This window comes from Cavia porcellus, unplaced genomic scaffold, assembly GCF_034190915.1.
Source record: "Cavia porcellus strain 051 isolate PalLab524CR breed Dunkin Hartley unplaced genomic scaffold, mCavPor4.1 scaffold_20, whole genome shotgun sequence".
NCBI lineage: Eukaryota > Metazoa > Chordata > Mammalia > Rodentia > Caviidae > Cavia > Cavia porcellus.
Genome location: NW_026947503.1, coordinates 68,107,654 through 68,126,965, shown reverse-complemented (window position 1 = coordinate 68,126,965; position 19,312 = coordinate 68,107,654). Strand labels below are relative to the sequence as shown.

At 41.5% G+C, this 19,312-nt stretch overlaps 1 protein-coding gene across 3 annotated transcripts in view; it reads left to right on the top strand.

The window, feature by feature from the left end:
- The first annotated feature begins 492 nt into the window (after positions 1 to 492).
- The window catches only part of Ptpn2 (protein tyrosine phosphatase non-receptor type 2), a 78,726-nt gene continuing 59,906 nt past the window's right edge, over positions 493 to 19,312 (top strand). For 2 of the 3 annotated variants that reach the window (XM_063232013.1, XM_063232012.1), the window contains exon 1: positions 493 to 659. In XM_063232013.1, the coding sequence (XP_063088083.1) occupies positions 591 to 659 (69 nt within the window). In that variant the 5' untranslated portion in view covers positions 493 to 590. The remainder of the gene's footprint in view (positions 660 to 19,312) is intronic. The other variant, XM_063232014.1, reaches the window with a different exon arrangement.

Below are 19,312 nucleotides of genomic sequence, written 5' to 3'. Positions count from 1 at the left end.
TTTATTTTAAAGTCTTGAAACTGTGTCTCATTAAGTTGCCATATTGTCTAGGCTCCTCTCAAAATTATCTTTCTGCCTCAGCCTCCCAGAGTGCTGGGATGATTCTTCTTTTCACCTGAATGTGAGTTCACTAGCAGTGCGCCATCCTAAGACCTGAGCAAGGTGAGAGAGTCTTGTTTTTTCGTAAGTCACACTGGTTGGCTATTCCCCTAGGGACTGACACGGGTAGCAAAAAAAGTTCCAGTGTTGGACTGAGAAGGAAGAAAAGATCAGTGGGCGGGGCCTGGAGGAGAGCGGGGCACAAGGCCCCGCCCATCCCACCTGGTGCCTATGCCCCGCCCCCAAATTCGATATTGCTTCCTACGTTCCCCCCTCCCCCGTCCCCCCCCCCCCCGCTGTGCGGCTTGCTCTGGCGCCCAGGCTGCGCGCTGACGTGCGACGCTTCAGGTACTTTCCCCGGGCCGCGGTTCGACAGGGGCGGGGTGGGGCGGTCACGGGGCGCGCATGCGCCGCTGCGCCAGCTCGCTGTTCGCGCGGGGCCCAAGCCCGTCTGCTGCGCCTGCTGTGCTCCCGCCGGCGCCTCAGGCGCCATGCCCGCCACCGTTGAGCGGGAGTTCGAGGAGCTGGATGCACAGTGTCGCTGGCAGCCGCTGTATCTGGTGAGTCGCGAGCCCGCGGCGGCTGCCCTCGTATGAGGACCCGGCTCGCGCCCGCCGCGTCTGCGCCTCCCGCGCGGACGGAAGTGGCGTGCGGCTGTCGGAGGCGCGCGCGGGCCGGGACGGGCTGCGGCCCGGCCGGGGGCTGAGGCGGGCGTCCTCCTCGCGCAGGCGCAGCCGGGGTGTCCCCGCAGTGCGACGCGGCGAAGTGACGGTGTGGGGCGCGGGAGGACTAGGGCACTCGTGAGGGCCCCCGCCGGCGTCCCAGGACCAGCGTCCGCGGTGTTCTGGTGCCCGCGGAGGCCTGTGGCCCCGCTAGGCGCGCTTACGCTGGCGTCGCCCCTTCCCCCGGCTGCTGCCCCGCGAGCCTCGGACCCGCCGGCTCGCCTGGCTCCCTAAGGTGCCCGGTCGCGCGGGTCCCGGAACCTACCGCGGTCTCGCCCGCTTGTCCTATGCAGATGCGGTCGAGCCCGACGCTCGAGACAGTTTTAGTTTCTTTTTGGTTTGCTTCCTTATGTTTTTTTCGAGATAGGGTCTCACTGTGTAGTTCAGGCTAACCCTAACTCTAGAAGTAACAGTGTAACCTGCGCTGGCCTCCAACTCGTGGCGATCCTCTCGCTTCAGCCTCCTGAGTGTTAGCATTACACCTGGTGTCCTTATCTCTTTAAAGGTGATTTAAACTGTTTATTCCCCACTGTTTAATCATTAACATTTTACCGAGATAAAAAGCTTTCCTGTAAATCTGGATGATCTTGGGTGTTACCCGTTCCATTTAATTAGATGACCATAAAAAGCGTTTGCTTCACTGTGATGGTCCAGTGTTAATTTTTTCCTGTCCAGTACATCTATCTGCACGCTTGCCTGGGCTTTTTGGCTCTTAAAAAATGCTGATAAAGACTCTTCCAAATATAGAAAATCTTAAATGTGAGATCTAGTGAGAATCTTCAGGCGAGCTTCTCCATTTACATGTAAGTGGACTGCTGTCTCTAAGGTATGACTGATATGTCCAAATACAAATTGAAAGGGAAGGTTGAGCACTACAGTTTAATTCAGTTTAACATTTTAAAAGCAATGTGGTTTAAGCAGTGGGAGGGAGTATCATTAACTTTTTTTTTTTTTTTTCTTGTCTTTTTGAGACAAGGTCTCTGTAGTTTAGGCTGGCCTTGAGTTATCTTTATAGCCCAAGCTAGTCTCGAATTTGCAGTGATCCTCCTGCCTCAGCCTCTGTAGTGGTGGGATTACAGGTATGAGCCACCACACCGGGTGGCTCACATCTTTGAGATTCGTGGAAACCTGTGGTTTTTCTGGCCACAATGCATATACTGTACCTCCTACCCGCGAAAACTGACATCCAATTTCAAGTTTAGGAAACCTTTCCATGGGCTGCTGTGTAGAGTCCTGTAGTGTACCTGGTTGGTTGAGACTTGTTTTATTGTTTTTTTCCTAGTGGAAGAACCAGCATCACTTTGGTCGGTAGGAATTTTGCCATGCACACTGTTACAGTAAAAGTAGGTCACAGACTGCTAAAACCAGGAAGAGTTTGCTGTTTTCTGTGACTCTAGAACATCTACTCAGCCATTCCACAAATATGTTCTGGCTTCCACCCTTCTGCCAGCTTTTGCCTTGGGCCTCTGCCTGTTCCCAGAGAATACCACTGAGGAGCTCCTAACTCCAGCACTATGGCTCTAGACTTGTGCAAGTCTGTGTTTCCTGTTATTTGCCAGGGTTTGGTACCTCTAAAAGCCCAGCTCCTGCTCTCTTGCCTCCCGGCTCCGAAGTAGTCAGTAGGGAAGCAGGTGGAAACGTGCCCAAGATTCACTACATTACAGCATGCTGTGGAGAGCACATTCAGCAGTCCCCAAGTGCTTCTGGGAGTTCTTGAGAGTTCCTGGAGGAGGGCAGCCTCACCTCAGTCTTAAAGGACAGGTTGGCCTGTTGCAGAAGAGAAGGCAGAAGGGGAGAATTAGCATTCCAGGAGAAGTGTGTGCAGGTCCAGAGACTGCAGTGTTGACAAAACCACCAGCCTTGTAGTCTGGTACGAGGTTGCAGTGCTGGAGAGTGAGGCTGGGGCTAGAAGGTTCTTGTGGGTCAGATCAAAAGCTGGTTGATAGGGACTCGGTCATACCTGCTTTTTGGCAAGATCATTCTAGCAAGTATTGGTTGGATGGGGCTGGGAACGGGCAGATGTTGGAGTGTAACGAAAGAAATGTTGAGCTACTCAGTCTAGGCCATGGCAGGAGGGATGAAGAGAAAGTACAGATTTGAAATGTTAAAGTGATATACTTGATTTAGAAACTTTTTTTTGTTTGAGGTACCTGTGAGACATTGAAACACAACTAATTGTGTAAGTTTTGAGTTTGGAAGAGCTGTGAATACAGCTTTGGAAAACATGAACACCTATGTGGTATTTGAGGCTTGAGATCACCCAGGGAAGTCAGGGTTTGGCAGTGCTGAAGGCCAAGGACAGAATCTTGACTGACCGGGCATTTAAGAGGGAGCAGAGAGGAGCCTGCAGTGAGGGCTGGAGAGGAACAGCCAGGGAAGAGGGGAGCACAGTGGTGGAACTGTGGAGGAGTATTACCAGCCCACCAGGCCACATCCTGCAGAGCGGACAAAATAAGGGCAAGGCTGAAAGGGCCCATTGAGTTGAGCAGCCAGAAGATTAACAGATTAAAAACCTCACAGAGAGCAGCTTTCAGTGTATTACCAATGCCCAGAGTGGAGAAGGTGGGAAGAAGACAGATGAGCAGTCTGCACTGTACAGTTTCTTTTTAAGAAGCCTAGCTTGAGAGAAATGAGGAGAGGTAGCTGAGATGAAACAGGGTTATTTAGTTTCTCTACTGAACCCTGAGTGGTTTTCCCGAGCTCATAGTGTGAAATCCCTGCCTTCTGCCAGCCCCAGGGCCACATGTCCTGTCTCTGGCTTGTTTCCCCTTTCATTTTCCTCCCTCTTGCCTGCTGTGTTCTGTTCCTAGAAACGCATGTTCATTCTCCTGTCTGTAAATGAATTCTCTTTGCCTTGGTACAACTTTCTCCCCTTTCCCTTATTGCTTAATAGCTCCTACTCATCCCTGAAGTCTCACTTCCTTGGGGACCCCTCCAGACCCCTCCATTGCTGGGTGTGAGGCCCTTTACAACCTTGTGTAGCATCCATGACTTCCCCTTTCACAGTGCTGAGTTGGATACTGCACAGCAGCATATCCGAGATTTTGGGAACACAATTTGCAGTAAGCAAACCACTTTTGAAAGTGGCACTGTTTGAACAGGAAAAAAGTGGCAAAGGGGACTTTCTGCTTTGCTTATCGTAGTGGGTGATACTTGAAACAGTGCTTATTCTGAGTTGTGCATTTTTGGCAGTGCTAATAGAGCTATGAAAAGAAAGGGTTTGTTTGTGAGCGAAATCTAGAAATAACTAAAAACTGGCCTTGGTACTATGAGAATTTTTACTTTGCACCTCATAATCACAATTCTTGCAAGAGAAATGAATTTTAATATTTTGAATCTTACTCTTTGACCTTCAGGAATACAGACATTTTTTCTTTAAGGACCCAGCTATGGTCCTTTTATTAGGCCCTTAAATAAATTGGTCACTAAATGAGTAACTGTATGGAATCTATACATTACAATATTCAAAACAAAGAATCTGGGTGTGGTGCACACCTGTCATCCACTGGCATCTCAGCACTCAGGAGGCTGAGGCAGAATGGTCGCTGAGAATTCAAGGCAATCTGGGCTACAAATTGAGATCCTGTCTTAAAAACAAAACAAAGACAACAGACAACATACACTCAGAACAAAGAAATGATCAAAGAAAACTCCCAATTTGATGACTTTGCTTTTGTTTGCATAACCTGACATGCAGTAAACAACATAAAACTACAATACTATACAATCATCAAAAATTACAGTACTGCATACACAAAGTGTACTGCACACGAAAAAAGACATTGAGGCTCTATGAAAAGAAGTACAGAATTGTACCCAAAAAAAGATGAGCTGCAAGTCCAAACATACCTCCTTAATTGTAAGCATGGATGTTGTTAATGAGGTAGTTCTTTAAACAAGGAGCACCTGTAGTTGGCTCTAGCTGTAGCTTAGTTGTAGGTGGTTTCCTAGGAGTAAATTCTTGACTTGGAGCAGAACAGACTCTGCTAGAGCAAGCTTAGTGTTCCACTACTCTTTAGAGCTTCAGGTCAGCAGCACCAGTGCTTTGCACAGAACCAGGCACTTAGAACTTGGAAATATTGGCTCAATCAATGACTTCTTAGGAGGAAAGAGCAACTTGAAATATTGATGTCTGTGGCATTGTCCTTTTGGTGAGGCCCGAAGTGTAAGAGAAAGAGTGATTGTTGAAGCCAGACAGACTTAAGAAGGTGGGAGCCAGTGGGGCCCAGCGGACACAGTTGGCAGGAGTGAAATTTCTGGAAAAGTTTGATTTGATCTGATTGACAAACCGGTAACATTGATGTAATCTAGGTTAATTCTTGCTTTTGAGGCAGTGTTTAGATCCGTTTTTTACTTTCCTTGAGTCACTGCTGATTGCTGTCTGAGTTAGGCTGGGGAGTAAGAGGAAAGAGGAAAGAAATGGAGCTTTGTAAATCTGTCAGAGAAGGGAATAAAATTTTAGGGAAAAGCCAGTTAGTAAATGGTGGTTTTGGTTGATTAGCCAGGGTGTATGAACCATGGAACTCTTAAGTATTATTATTATTATTAATTTGTGCTTCAGCTGGGCATGATGGCACATGCCTATAATCCTAGCACTGGGGAAGCTGAGGCAGGAGCCTCAAATTTATGATTTAAGTGTTGTAAATATGAGAACACATTTAGTTATTTATTTTTGAGAACGCATTTTTACCATTTGTGAGTCGGTTTCTTTTTTTTTTTTGGTCTTTTATAAGACAGAGTTTCACTATGCAGTTCAGGCTGGCCTTGAACCCACTTTGTAACCTAGGCTGGCCTTGAACTGGCAGCGATCTTTGTGCCTCGTCCTCCCGAGTTCTGAGATTACAGGTATGCGCTTCCATGTCTGGCCTTTGGCAAATTTTACAAGGGGGATAAACACATACATGCTGTTTTTCTAGTACAGGTTGAGCATTCCTCACCCAAAAATCTAAAATGCTCCGAAGTCTGAAACCGATGCCACAGGTTGTAAATTCCACACCTAATGTATTGTGGTAGGTTGTGGTCGAAAGCCAGGTAGCCTAAAAATATTGGGTAAAAATAGTTTCAGATGTGTGTATAAGGTATATATGAAGCATAAGTGAAATTATGTTTAGCCTTGGGTCCTGCCCTCTGAGATCATATGTGTATACAAATATTCTACAATCCAGAAATTTCCTAAATCTGAAACTTCAGATCCCAAATATTTTGGATAAAGTACAGTCTGCATTTACATGGCTCAGCAAATTTGGGAGGTGAATCAAACCTATCTTATTCTAAAACACTCCCCTTGCCTACTATTACATGTTCTTCTACTTGTCACTTAATCTTAATCATCCCTGTTGTTATTTGGTCGCATAGACTCAAGTTCCCTGGGAAATAGGCTGCTTTTTTATCTTGGAGTCTGCATGTGTTGGGTATACACTGTTCCTCCCTTACCTATCTGGGAGACGATTTCCTTTAGACACTGGGCTTTCTAGGTCAAGTGACAGGTTTCTCCTTTGAGTGAAAACAGTCTGCTTGTCTGCCCAGAGCCTTGAGGATGGCCTTGTTTTTCCTTGTGTACCCACCACCTACCTGTGGAATCTAAAACAGATCCTCAGTAAGTACTCACTCGACACAGGCAGAGCTCCCACCTCTTTATACAAACCCCTCTGTCACTGCTGTACAAATACTGTCCAATACAAGGCTGTGATTCCATAACGTTACAGTATCTTTAGCTGACACAACAGGGACCCAAAACTAGTCCTGATTCTCAGTTTAGAAGTCTTTTTTTTTTTTTTTTGTACCAGGAATCAAACTTGAAGACCTTGTGCTTGCCAGGCAGGTGCTTGTGCTGCTGAGCTTTAAGCCCAGATGATTCTGTTTAACACTGCCCTGATTTGCCAGTGTGACTGTATTATTTTTTTTTCTTATCACCCACTGGAGATAGATAGCACTGAGTGTTTTAAATTTTTGGTGGCTAGGAGGGAATAGATGTGTTTATAATCAATAGGGTCATTTTGGAACTTGAGGCCTTTGCAGTGGTATCTGGGCTGGGCATGGCTGTGCACACCTGCCTGTATCCCCAGCTGCTTGGAAGGCTGAGACAGGAAGATAGTAAGTCTTGGCTAAATTAGTGGGACTGTCTCAAAATGTAAAGAGGACTGGACATGTGACTCAGGTAAAGTGTGTAGCACACACTTCACTCATGAGGCCCTGAGTTTGATCACTAGCCCTGCAAAGAACAGCAACAACCCAAAATAGCAACACAATAACAGTATCTGGGTTCCATGGCTTAGTCTTGAAAGGGATTTTTTTGTTTTGTTTTGTTTTTCGTGGATCTGTAGCACAACGCAAAGGGAAAACAGCCCGGGCATTGGTGGCCAAGTAGGGAATGCACCTAGATCATGTTTTGCCTTAGACATATGTTCTCCGTATCACTGGTACCTCTCATTATGCAATCCAGGTGGTTGCATTTGCTCTTGGCTTTTCTAGTTTTATCCTTTTTGGCCTTTGAAATGTGCTATCCAGAGTTCCTGAGCCCTTGCAGCTCTAGCAGCCTGCTCATTCTTTCTAAGTCCTCTCCTGGGCTCTCAGCATAGCCTAGGCAAACCAGAGGTACAGACAGATGAGGTCTAAATGTGAATTACCATCAGTACAGATGTACTCTCTCAGATAGATGTGTGGTTTATTTCTCTTAGAGATTCTTACATTACCTGACTCCTGCATGGTAGTTCCACTAAATGCCCCACTCGAGCCATTCTTCCTTTTTGAAAAGTGTGGATCAGATACTAAAGTCAACTAGCAACTAGTAGCAGTTAGCCATATATTAAATCAGTTTAGCATATACAATTTAAAAAATAGCAGTTGACAACTGAGGAAGAAATACACAATTCAGCAGGCAATTTTAGAGACTAGAAATTCTGACTGAATACTGTTCTAATTAGAATACTAAACTTTTCTGTTATTAGTTGGAATGGTGTACCACCCCCCAGAAAAAGGTGTTAGGAGAGAATCCTTAGAACACATGAAAGCCCTCAGCCTGCATGTTGGAGTTTTGAAGGTGCAGGAGGCTGAAGGGAGGGACTCACCAGTAGAACAGTGGAGGATTTCTTGGGGCTGTGACCTTGTATCCCAGGAACAAAGGTGACTTACTAGAGAATTGTGTTTCTACAAAACTTAGAAACCTAGATGTACCTTTATGAATTTCATAAATATTCAAGATACAGGAAAAATCTTGCAAGGATGAAAAACGAGTTGTCTTTATGGAAAAAAAAAATCAGATTATCATCAGGTTTATCTTCTCTCACACTAAGAATACTAGAGAAATGTCAGCCAAAGCACTGATGGAAGTGAAACAGTTACAGAAAGTTGGTTTGTATAGTAAAGCCAACTGAAATTAATCTAGAAGTAACTAGGTATAGAACGTAGTGAAATCAATCTAGAATTACCACCAAATAATTAGATTGTAATTGTGAACTTTATTTCAAGTAACAAATATTTTTTGAATAACTGGAAAACATAAAAACTACCATGGATCCAAGTGCTAGATTATTTGAAGAAAATCAGGGACATTGGGCTGTAGGAAGAGCATAATTGATATGGGTTTTATTTTTTTTTATTTTTTTGTCTTTTTGAGACAGAGTCTCGCTGTGCAGTTCAGGCTGGCCTTGAGCTCACTTTGTAGCCCAGGCTCGGCTCGAACTCGCAACGATCCTCCTGCCTCAGCCTCCCGAGTGCTGGGATTACAGGCGTGAGCCACCACGCTCGGCGACATAGGTTTTATTAATAGAGCCTTATTAATACATGCTTTTATATTAGAAGAGTACATGTCCAAACATGCTTTTTAAAATACTTAAGGCTGATAAAGCAAGATGACCCTCAACATACCAATAAGTAAATAATAAAATACTTAAGACCGATCAGTAAAATAGAAGTGGTATTTTAATTTCTAAGTTAATCAAGTGGAATAAGGACAAATTGATTATTATAGCAAAGGACATGGAAAAAGAAAACAACATATACAAAACAGCACTTTTTTTTTTTTTTTTTTTTTTTAAATCGGTACTGGTGATCGAACTCATGACCATGCGCTTGCAAGGCAGGCACTTATGCCGCTGAGTTGAAGCCCCAATACAGCACTTTTTAACCACTTTGGGGTAGAGAAAAAGCCAAGATGACTATAACAGACTTTAAAATTTAGCCAAAACCTTTGGTTAAAGCAAGAGAGAGATAAAAAGAATATTACTAAATTAATCATTAAGGAGGAAAGAAGAACAACAGAATGAAACAAGGCTTTAGAAACAAGCAATGGATAAAAACAAAAGGCAGAAATAAATTAATTAGCTGTTGCTTTCCACCCTCGAAATAAACATGTCCATTTTACTTTTGATGTTAGCCCTAAAATTCTAATATAATATCAGCAGATGTCATTTTAGAAATACAATGTAAAACAAAGCATCCTTTACTGCTGATAATCTCAGAAATCTAATGTACTGTCAACAGATGTAACTCAAAATAAATATAAAACGAAATATTCTCAAGTTAATTCTGTGAATAGAAAGATGGTCAATTTAAGACAATATGATACTATACTTTACTGTCATTCATTGAAGGAGAAAAGCATATAATAATCGATATTGAAATAGCCAAAGAGGGCCAGCGAACATAGCTCAGCAGCACAGTGCCTGCCTACAAGCATGAAGTCCTGAGCTTGATTCCTGGTACCACCAAAAAAAAAAAAAGGTAAGAATAAGCTTAGTGGGGCCATGGATTTAGCTCAGCTGCATAAGTGCCTGCCTGGCAAGTGCTACCTCATGAGCTTAATCCCTGGTACCAAAAAAAAAAAAAAAAGAATAAGCTTAGTAAGAATGTGCTGAGCAGGGCTCAGTGTTATACCCCTGTAGGGAGCCATTGAAGCTGGAAATTGACCTAGGGCATGACCCAGACGTGACCCTACCAGACAACAAAGATCGCCCTGGTCAGCCAGGTGAAGAAGTTGCTACAGCCCTGGAAAACACCAAGCTCCTAGACAATCCACACAGTGAGTTGCTAGGCAGAGGGGCTGACATTGACATCATCTTTCATAGTATATAAATAAGCATGCTGCAGTGGTTGAGCAGTTCCTTTCCTCCCATTAGGTGGATAAGGCTCCAACTGACTCCTGCTTTGTGTTTTCTTATCCTGTCACAGTCCTTCACCCCAAGAACCTCAGAAGCTGCATTGGGTCATGGCACATCCCTATAATCCCAGAACTCTGGGAGGCTGAGGGCATGGAATCACAAAGTCAAGCATAGCCTGGACAATTTAGTGACTTAGAGCCTGTCTTTAATTTTAAAAAGTAAATATAGGGCTGAGCATGCAGCTCAGTGCAAAGGCCCTGGTGCCTTTAAAAACCATGCTGTGTCATCTTCTGACCACTTGCTCCCTACTAGGGATAACAGCGGTGGGCGCCTTGCCTAGTACTGAGATAAGAAAGCATTCAATTTATTATTCAATTTATTATTTTTTTAAAAAGTAAAGCTGTATTAATAGAGAAACAAATCCCAGTTCCTGATGGAAAGAGTAGGTATTGCAGATATACTAGCTTTCTTTAAATTGATACGTAGTTACAGTTTGCAGGCCAAAGAAAAGTTTATGTGCTGGACATGGTGGCACATGCCTGTAATCCTAGCACTCAGGAACCTGAGGCAGGAAGATTGCTGTGAGTTCAAGCTACTCTTCCTGATATTCCAAGACTGAGATTGACTAAGGATCATAGAAAATACTGTGATACAGTGCCAAAGAATCAGGGGCTGGGCCAGACAGGTAGGAAATTGCACAGGTAGAATCTTGCAACAGACTCAAAGCCCAAAAATTAGTTGCACCTATAAGATTCTTCAGAGAAGTAGTCATTTTCTAAAAACTAACAATAAACCAACCCATCATAGGCATTTTATAAGCATTACCCCAGGAATTAAACTAAAAAAAGAAAAGCCCCAGACATCCAATTCACCAAAGGCAAACCCAGAGGGCAGTGAGGTAGGACAGTCTGAAAGCCACCCACCTGGCCTTTCGGAAGTGGTAACAACAAATCAATTGTGTGAGGCTCTGGAAAAAATCAAATCAGAAATAATTTTTCAGATAACTGCAGAAAATCATGCTGTGTGACTCTCGATCAAATACACACACAAATAGAGGAGGTTAAGAAAAGCATGGAAACCATGAATGCTCAACATAGGAAGGAAATAGAATCCATAAAGCAGGTTCAAGTAGATATCCAAGTGTCTGCAGCAGATTAAGCCACTGTTGGAACGGGATCTTAGATACAGAAGACAAACTTGTATTTAGCGATCATTTAAAAAAAATCTTAAAAATAGCAAGAGACCATGAGAAATCAATCCAACAGTTGCTTGATGAGGCACGTAAGATTGATTGAAGTCAATAAAAATTCAGGAGATAGCACAAATTATATATATATATTTACAGGTATGGCAGAAAACTTCTGGTAGAGAAAAAGAATTTGATATACAGATAAGCTCAGGCATATCATAGTCAAGATTACAGAAATTCAACATGCTAATAGAATCTGTTAGAGAAAAGAAACAAATCACCTACAGAGGAAGACCCATCGGAATCACAGCTGACATCAGCACAAACCATCAAGGACAGTTTGGAGTGAAGTATTTCAAGGTCCATAGGAAAACAGCTTTCAGCTCAGATTGATGTATCCCACAAGACTATCTTTCAAAACTGATGGAGAAATAAAATACTTTCATGACAAAGAACATTGAGGAACTTAATGACCACCAAGCCAGCACTCCACCAATGTTTTGAAGGATAGTCTAGAAAGATAATAACAATTACAACTCCATGAACCTTAAAAGAAGGAATCTTTCAGACAAGACAAACAAGAGGGAGGGGAAAAAAAGAGGAGAGCCAGCAACAGGAAAATAACATGACAAAGATATGTTAGTACATATCAGTAATAACCATCAGTATTAATGGTCTCAATTCACCAGTCAAAAGACACACTGGCAGAATGGATCACGAAGCGAGATCCAACAATATGTTGCATACAAGAAACACATTTAATTCAAAAAGAAATTCATAAATTGAATTGAAGAGAAAAAATAATACTCCATGTGACAGGAACCCAGAAAATAGCAGGAATAGCTATTCTGTTTGAAGACTAAGTGAATTTCAAGCCAAGACAGCAATGAAGAAGTGACTACATTCTTGTAAAGGCAACAGTCCAAGAAGAAGGGATAACAATCATTTATGCAACAAATACCAGTGTAATAATGATGTAAAACAGATATCAATGGATATGAAAAATCAAATAAGCACTAATACAGTTGTATTCAGGGGTCTCAATGTGCCTTACCACAAAAAGATAGATCACGAAGACAAATCAACAAATATTAAAACTAAACCAAACTTTTGAACAAATGGACTTAGTAAATGTCTACAGAATATTCTACTCCCACAGCATCAGCATACACATTCTTCTCAGCTGTACATAGGACATTCTCCAGAATAGACCACATATTAGCTCATAGAACATATTTAAGGAAATACAAAGGAATTGAAATTGCCCCATGTTTACTATCAGAACACAGTGCAATGAAATTGGTAATCTATGACTAAAGAAACCACAAGACCTTCATAAACACATAGAAATTAAATAGCACCCTCCTGAACAGCCAGTGGGTCACAGATGAAATTGAAGAAATTAGACAGTTTCTACAATTAAATCATAATGACAGTACAACATACTGGAACTTATGGACACAATGAAAACAGTCTTAAGAGGGAAATATATAGCAATGAATACCCATTTCAGAAAAACAGCAAGTACAAATAAATAGCTTGATGGTGAACTTCAAGAGTCTAGAAAAAAAAGAGCAGGCTAAGCCAAAAGCTCCTACCAAGGAAGAAACTATAAAGATCAGAGCAGAAGTTAACACATTGAAGACTAAGAAAACAATATAAAGAAGCAGTGAAGCAGAGTTGGTTCTTGGAAAGATTAAGTAAAATCAACAAACCCTTATCCAACCATATTTTAAAAGGAAAGACTCAAATCCATGCAATTAGGAATGAAAGGATGAAATCACAACAGACCCTGCAGAAATCTAGATGATCATCTATACCTACTTTGAAAACTTGTATTCTAAGAAGATGCAAAATGCAGAAGAAATGGACAGATTCCTAAGTACATACGAATTACCAAAGCTGACTCGAGAAAATATAAAAATTCTAAAGAAACCAGTATCAATCAGTGAAATTGAAGATATAATTTAAAACCTACCAACAAAGAAAATTCCAGGTCCTGACAGATTCACTGCTGAATTCTACAAGAAATTTAGAGAAGACCTATTACCACTACTTCTCAAACTCCTTAATGAAATTAGAAGGGAAGCAATACTTCCAAATTCATTCCTGGAAGCAAGCATGACCCTGACAACAAAACCAGAGAAGGACCCAACTAAGAAAGAATTACAGGGCAATTTCCCTAATGAACATGGATGCAAAAATTCTCAATAAGATACTGGCAAACAGACTGTAGCAAATCATCAAGAAGATTATATACCATGATCAGCTGAAATTCATCCTAGGGATTCAGGGATGGTTTAATATATATAAATCCATTTAACAGAGCCAAGGACAAAAATCCTATGATCATCTCAACAGATGCAGAAAAAGCTTTTCAGAAAGTCTGGCACCGATTCATGATAAAAATCCTATAGAAAATTGGAAAAGATGATCTTTGTCTCAATCTGATAAAAGCCATCTATGACAGCCAGCCAGCCAGCCAGCCAACTTCATCTTAACAAAACCGAAAGACAAAGCATTTCCATTGTCTCCATTCTTTCTCAGCATAGTCCTGGAAACTTTAGCCAGAGCAATTCAACAAGAGAGAAATAAAAGGAATAAGGATAGGAATGGAAGAAGTTAAATTATTGGTATTTGTAGATGACACGATACTTTATATAGAAGATGCCAGAACTCCACTAAAAAACTGGTAGATTTTTTTTATTATTATTTAAAGAGAAAGAAATAAAAAAATACATGGAGATAAAAAAGGGTAGAAATAATACAGAATTACAGAAAAATAAATGGTAAGAAATCGCCAGTTGATAAGTTACACATTGTCGTCTTAGAAATAGCTGTTCAGGTTACAAAATTAAAGTATGTAAAATGACATTCAAATAGTGACACTGCCAACAGTTCTGCTCAATGTTCTAACAAAAACTTAGTAATATGGTTATCAGTCCTACACACTTAAAACTGGTAGATTTAAAAAGCAAATTCAGTAGGGCAGCTGGGCACACTCAAAAATCAAAAGACTACCTATCTATGAATAACAAGTTCCCTGAGAGAAATTAGGGTCATTAGACCTTGCACAATAGCATCTAAAAAAATAAAATAAAATACCTAGTAATCTAATGAAAGATGTGAAAGACCTGAAAACTATAGTATTCTGCAAATTGTAGTACTCTGCAAACTATAGTACTCTGGAAAAAGAGGTTTTTTTGTTTTGTTTTATTTTTTGGTCTTTTGAGACAGTTTCACTGTGCAGTTCCGGCTGGCTTCAAACTCGAAGAGAGCCTCCTGCCTCATCCTCGTGAGTGCTGGGATTACAGGAATGTGCCATGATGCCCAGCTAAACTAAAACTTTTTTTTTTGGTACTGAGGATTAAATTTAAGACCTTACTCTTGCCAGGCAGGCGCTTATACTGCTGAGCGAAAGCTCTTGCCTTGAAAAAGGAGATTAAAGAGAATATCAGAAAATGGAAAGACGCCCTTTGCTCTTGGGTAGGAAGAACCAATATAGTGAAAATGGTCATACTTGTAAAACTGTTAATGCTGCTTTAATGCAATTCTTACCGAATTCCAACAGCATATCTCACAGAATTAGGGAAAATAAGATTCATTTGGAACCAGCAGAGACTTAGAATAGCAAAATCATACATCTCAGGGCCTGGGGACTGGTGCTGTGGCTGGTGGGGCTTCTTGGTGGTTGATTGCTGTCTCTGGTTCCATGGTGACTTCCCAGCATCTTTAAAAGTCATGCTGTGGCACGGCTTCTGACCCCTTTTCCCACCAGAGACAACAGTGGTGGCGCAGGGGCAGGACTAGAAGGAACAGCTGCCACACTCACCCCTGCTTCTTCAGATAGAACCTGGCTTTGTGGTTTTTAAAATAATTTTTAATTTTTATTTTTGGTGGTGCTGGTAATTTAGTTCAGGCCCTGGTGCAGGATACGCAAATGTTCTACCGCAGAACTGCATCTCCAGCCCCCACTAATGGATTTCAGAAGTATTTCTAAAATTTAAATATTTTTCACTTTAAAAAGTACTGTATTTCTTATCAGGAAATTTTAGTTAGAAAAGAATACCTATTAATGTGGATGGATGAGTTAAATCTTAGTCTGAGTTAATAAAATTTTAGATGAAGTGTTCTACCAGTTAAAAGACTTAAGATTTTTCTTTATTTTATTTTAAAGAGAATAAAACCAAGCAAAATAAAAGAGAATAAAGCCAATCAAAATAAACCAGTGTGACACAGGACTTCAGAACAGTACAAAATCAACACTGAGTACCATAAAGCCTCTTGTCTTCAAAATAGCTGCAGATACCATTAGACATAGTAAAAATCAAACAGAACAGAATAGAACCAATAAAAACAAAACAAATGCAGTAAAGGACTTCAGAACAAGACAGTAGTAAATCCAAAATGACTGTCATAATATGTCTTGCTGTCTTTGAAAAATAGCTGCCCATGCCATCAAATATAACAAAATCAAACAAAACGGAATAAAACCCACCCCAGCAAACCAATGAAGATGATATAGGACTTCAACCCAAGATAACGGGGAATTAACAAATGGCTACCACCTTCAGAAGGATTCCCAATAGATGCCACACTGCTTACTGTTGTCTTCATTATAGACGGTCAGACCACATGCCCTAGACCTGCAGTCAGTGAAGCATCTGGCTGCATTTCCACTGAATGGCTGTCAATCGCAGCCTGTGTTTCTCCAGATCAGTTGGTCACTTACAGGGTGGTGAGGAGTTGGCTCTTCTTATTTCACAGCCCATGTGCCAGAAGGGGCTGGGGTCTGGTTGTCCTGCTGTCAGCGGTGGCCTGCACATGGCGCTGATTCACAGGGAGGGCTTACTTCTTGGTGAATTCTGGTTCTCTTCCCCTGCAGTCCATAAATGGTGCTGACTCACAGGAAAAGGCTGGGGTCTGGCTGTTGAATTAAGATTTTTATAGGAATATTCATTTTATTTGAAAATAAAATGTTTCAGAATACGTAACAAACTATTCATAAAGATATCTAGTAAAGTATTTGTTTGTGTTAGTTACTGGGGATTGAACTCGGGGCATTCACAAGGAACCGTATTTGTATCCTGTTTTGGTTTTTGAGACAGGATCTTGCTGTGTTGTTAAGGTTGCCCTTGAACTCACTTGTAGCCCATGCTGAACTTAAACGCATGGCGATACTCCTGCCTCAGCCTCCCAGTTCCTGGGGTTATGGAGGTGCACGATTTATGCCTGGCTACTTAAAACTTTGTTGAGATAGGGTTTTACTAAGTTGGTATTTATGCAGGTTGGGCTCACATGTGGGTTTGCCTGTCTGAGCCTCTCAGAGTGATGCAATTACAGGTGTGTGCCACAAGAGTTTGAACTGCAGACCAGACTTCATTTAGTTCAAATTATTCTCCCGAAGATACATATACAAGAGTAAGACACTGATTGGTCTTACCTGGAAGGGTTTCTTAGTTCCTTAATTGTACAAAATGTATAGTTTTAAAAATATTTTTTCCTTCTTTGTCTTATATATGTTGCCATTTTGTATCCAGGAGCATCAACATTTCATCCACAATGGAAGGGTTTATGTCTAAAAATAGTTGCCCTTCAAATTGTGTCAAGGGTGCATCCAGAATTGGGTATGGGAAATTGTCTTAGTTACTTTTTACTGGTCGCTGAGACAAAATACCTGAAGCTCAAAGTTGGGAAAGGAAAGGTTTATTTCTTACAATTTTTGGAGGTTTCAGTCCACACTCAGTTGGCTGCAGTTCATGGGAGCTGCAAACAGCAAGGCCAGAACTGGCAAAAGAGCAAGACACACCTTCTTCCTGCCATTATATTACATCCTGGTTCCACCCCTATGTGGGTATAGCACTGACACCATCAATCCAAGCACTAGACAATGAACCAATCACAAATGCACAATGCAAATTCAAGAGGCCTGGGGGCCACAGACATAAACCATGACAGAAATCGATTGTGTTGAGGCCATGTTGGTGTAGTTTTGAAGTTTCGAAGTCCACCTTGCGAAGAAGCCGAGTGAGCTGTGGTGTGGTAACACAGGACAGTCGTCGTCTTAGTTAGCCAATAGGGTCATGACTTGTGTTTTCTTCTTTTTAAATGTTACTTTTTTAAAAATTGAACTGTAGGCTAGAAAACATCCTAAAAGCAAAGATATCAGGTTTTTTAATAAAGCACCCATTTCTGCCCATACTGTCAGCATTACTGAGATGCATTTCACAGACCCTAAAATTTTCCCATCTCAGTACAGTTTAGTGCCCTTGGGGTTAGTATATTTTACAGCTCTGCAACTAAAGTTTGAGAATGCTGTCAGCAACCCCAAAGAGACCACGTACACACTGATTGTGATCCCTATTTCTACCTCCACCCAAGTCCCCATAAGCCACTGTAATCACTTTGTGTCTCTGGGTTTGCTTGCTCCTGAGTCTGACTTCTTTCACTGGAGTAGTACTTTGAGGATTGCTCTGTGTTGCTGCATGTGTTATCACTTCATTCATTCTTAAAGATAACTGGACTCTGTTGTGTAGATGTCTGTCCCTCTCACTTGCTCATCGGTGATGGACGTTGAGGGGTTTTACTTTCTGTGACTGTGAGGAATGCTGCGGCTGTGAAAGTCTTGGGCACATGCTTTTGTCTACACTTTTTTTTTAGAGTCAGGGTCTCGCTCTGTAGCACAGGCTGGTGTCAAACTCTCAGTCTTCCTGCTTTAGCCTCTATAGTGCTGGCATCATATACAGCACTCCTTGCTCTGATTATTTCTTTTCATTGATTATGTGCCTTGGAATAGAATTGCTTAATTTTTTTAATTGCTTATTCTTAATAAGGTGACTCTGTTTTCCCAAGTGCCTGTACCAATTTAACTTTTTTTTTTTTTTTGGCTTGTATTTTGAGATGCAGTCTCATTATGTAGTTCAGGCAGGCTGACCTTGAAGCCCTGGCAGTATTCCTGCTTCAAGTGTGTGCACCATCCACCTAGCTTATTTTGTTTTTGGAGTAATATGAGTAAAGTGCACAGACACTAGGATGACAGCTCGGTGAACTTGTACACCATGTATACCCCTGTGGTCACCCAAACTTAATAGGGCAGCATGAAGGCTGTCTTGTGCTCTTTCATCACTGGAGCAGCTATTTTAACTTCTTTCACCTGAGTGGTCTTGCAGCTTGTTCCTGTATTAGGGACTTGAACGAGCTTTCCTGTGTATGGATTCTTTTGTTCCATAGTGTCTGAAATTCACCCCTACTGCCACAGGTAACAGTGGAATTGTTTTTTAATTGTGTGACTTCTGTGCAGTTTGTGTTAATGCACATTAGGATTTTTTTTTCTTCAGACACTAGTTTTGGGAATAAATCTATCACCAAATGCGTTTTGGTGGATGTGTGCACTTCCTTGGAAATACTCAGGAGTGTAATTTTGGTCATTGGTCAGACATGTTTAGCTTTAGTATGGAGCATGGCTGTTATTAATGCTTGAGTCTCCTGATGAGAAAAAAAGCCACAGTCCAAGCCAGATATGCTGGGTCTGTTTCTTAAAGACTATCCCTTAAACACCAAGTTGTCTAGAGGGTTCTGCAGTTGTCTACTTACAGAAGGCCTCAGTTCTGTGACCCTCACAAGAACTCTCACTGAGGTTTTGTTACAGTGAAAAGCTGAAAGTAGAGTAGCACCTCTGTTCGTGAACTTAATTCTTTCCACAATTCTGGTCACAAACTGAACTGGATGAGAACTGAATTAAACTGCCCCAGAAGGTCAACATCGAACCCAACCATTGAATTGGTTCATTTCTCGTTCACTTCAGTTTGCGACCAGAATTGTGGAGAGAGTTAAGTTCATGAACTTGGGTACCATTGTATGATGATGACTTTACATCATAAATTTCTTTTGAAGTTTTTAAAACTATAAGCCTGAGATTTTTGAGAATCTGTAAATTCTTAGCATCATTTTGGTATAGTTAGTGCATATAAAATGAAGAGTGGACAGATAGTAGCAAAAAAATGTCTAAGAGGTAAAGTAATAGAAGAATGTATTGTATGTAGATATATGCTCAGTAATTAAAGCATCTTTAGCCTAGAGCAGTGATAGTGAATCTTCATCTACTTTTCTTCCTCCTCCTCTTCCTCCTTCTCCTTTTTTTTCCTTCTTCCTCTTCTTCCTCCTCTTCCTCTTCCTCTTCCTCCTCTTCCTCCTCCTCTTCTTCC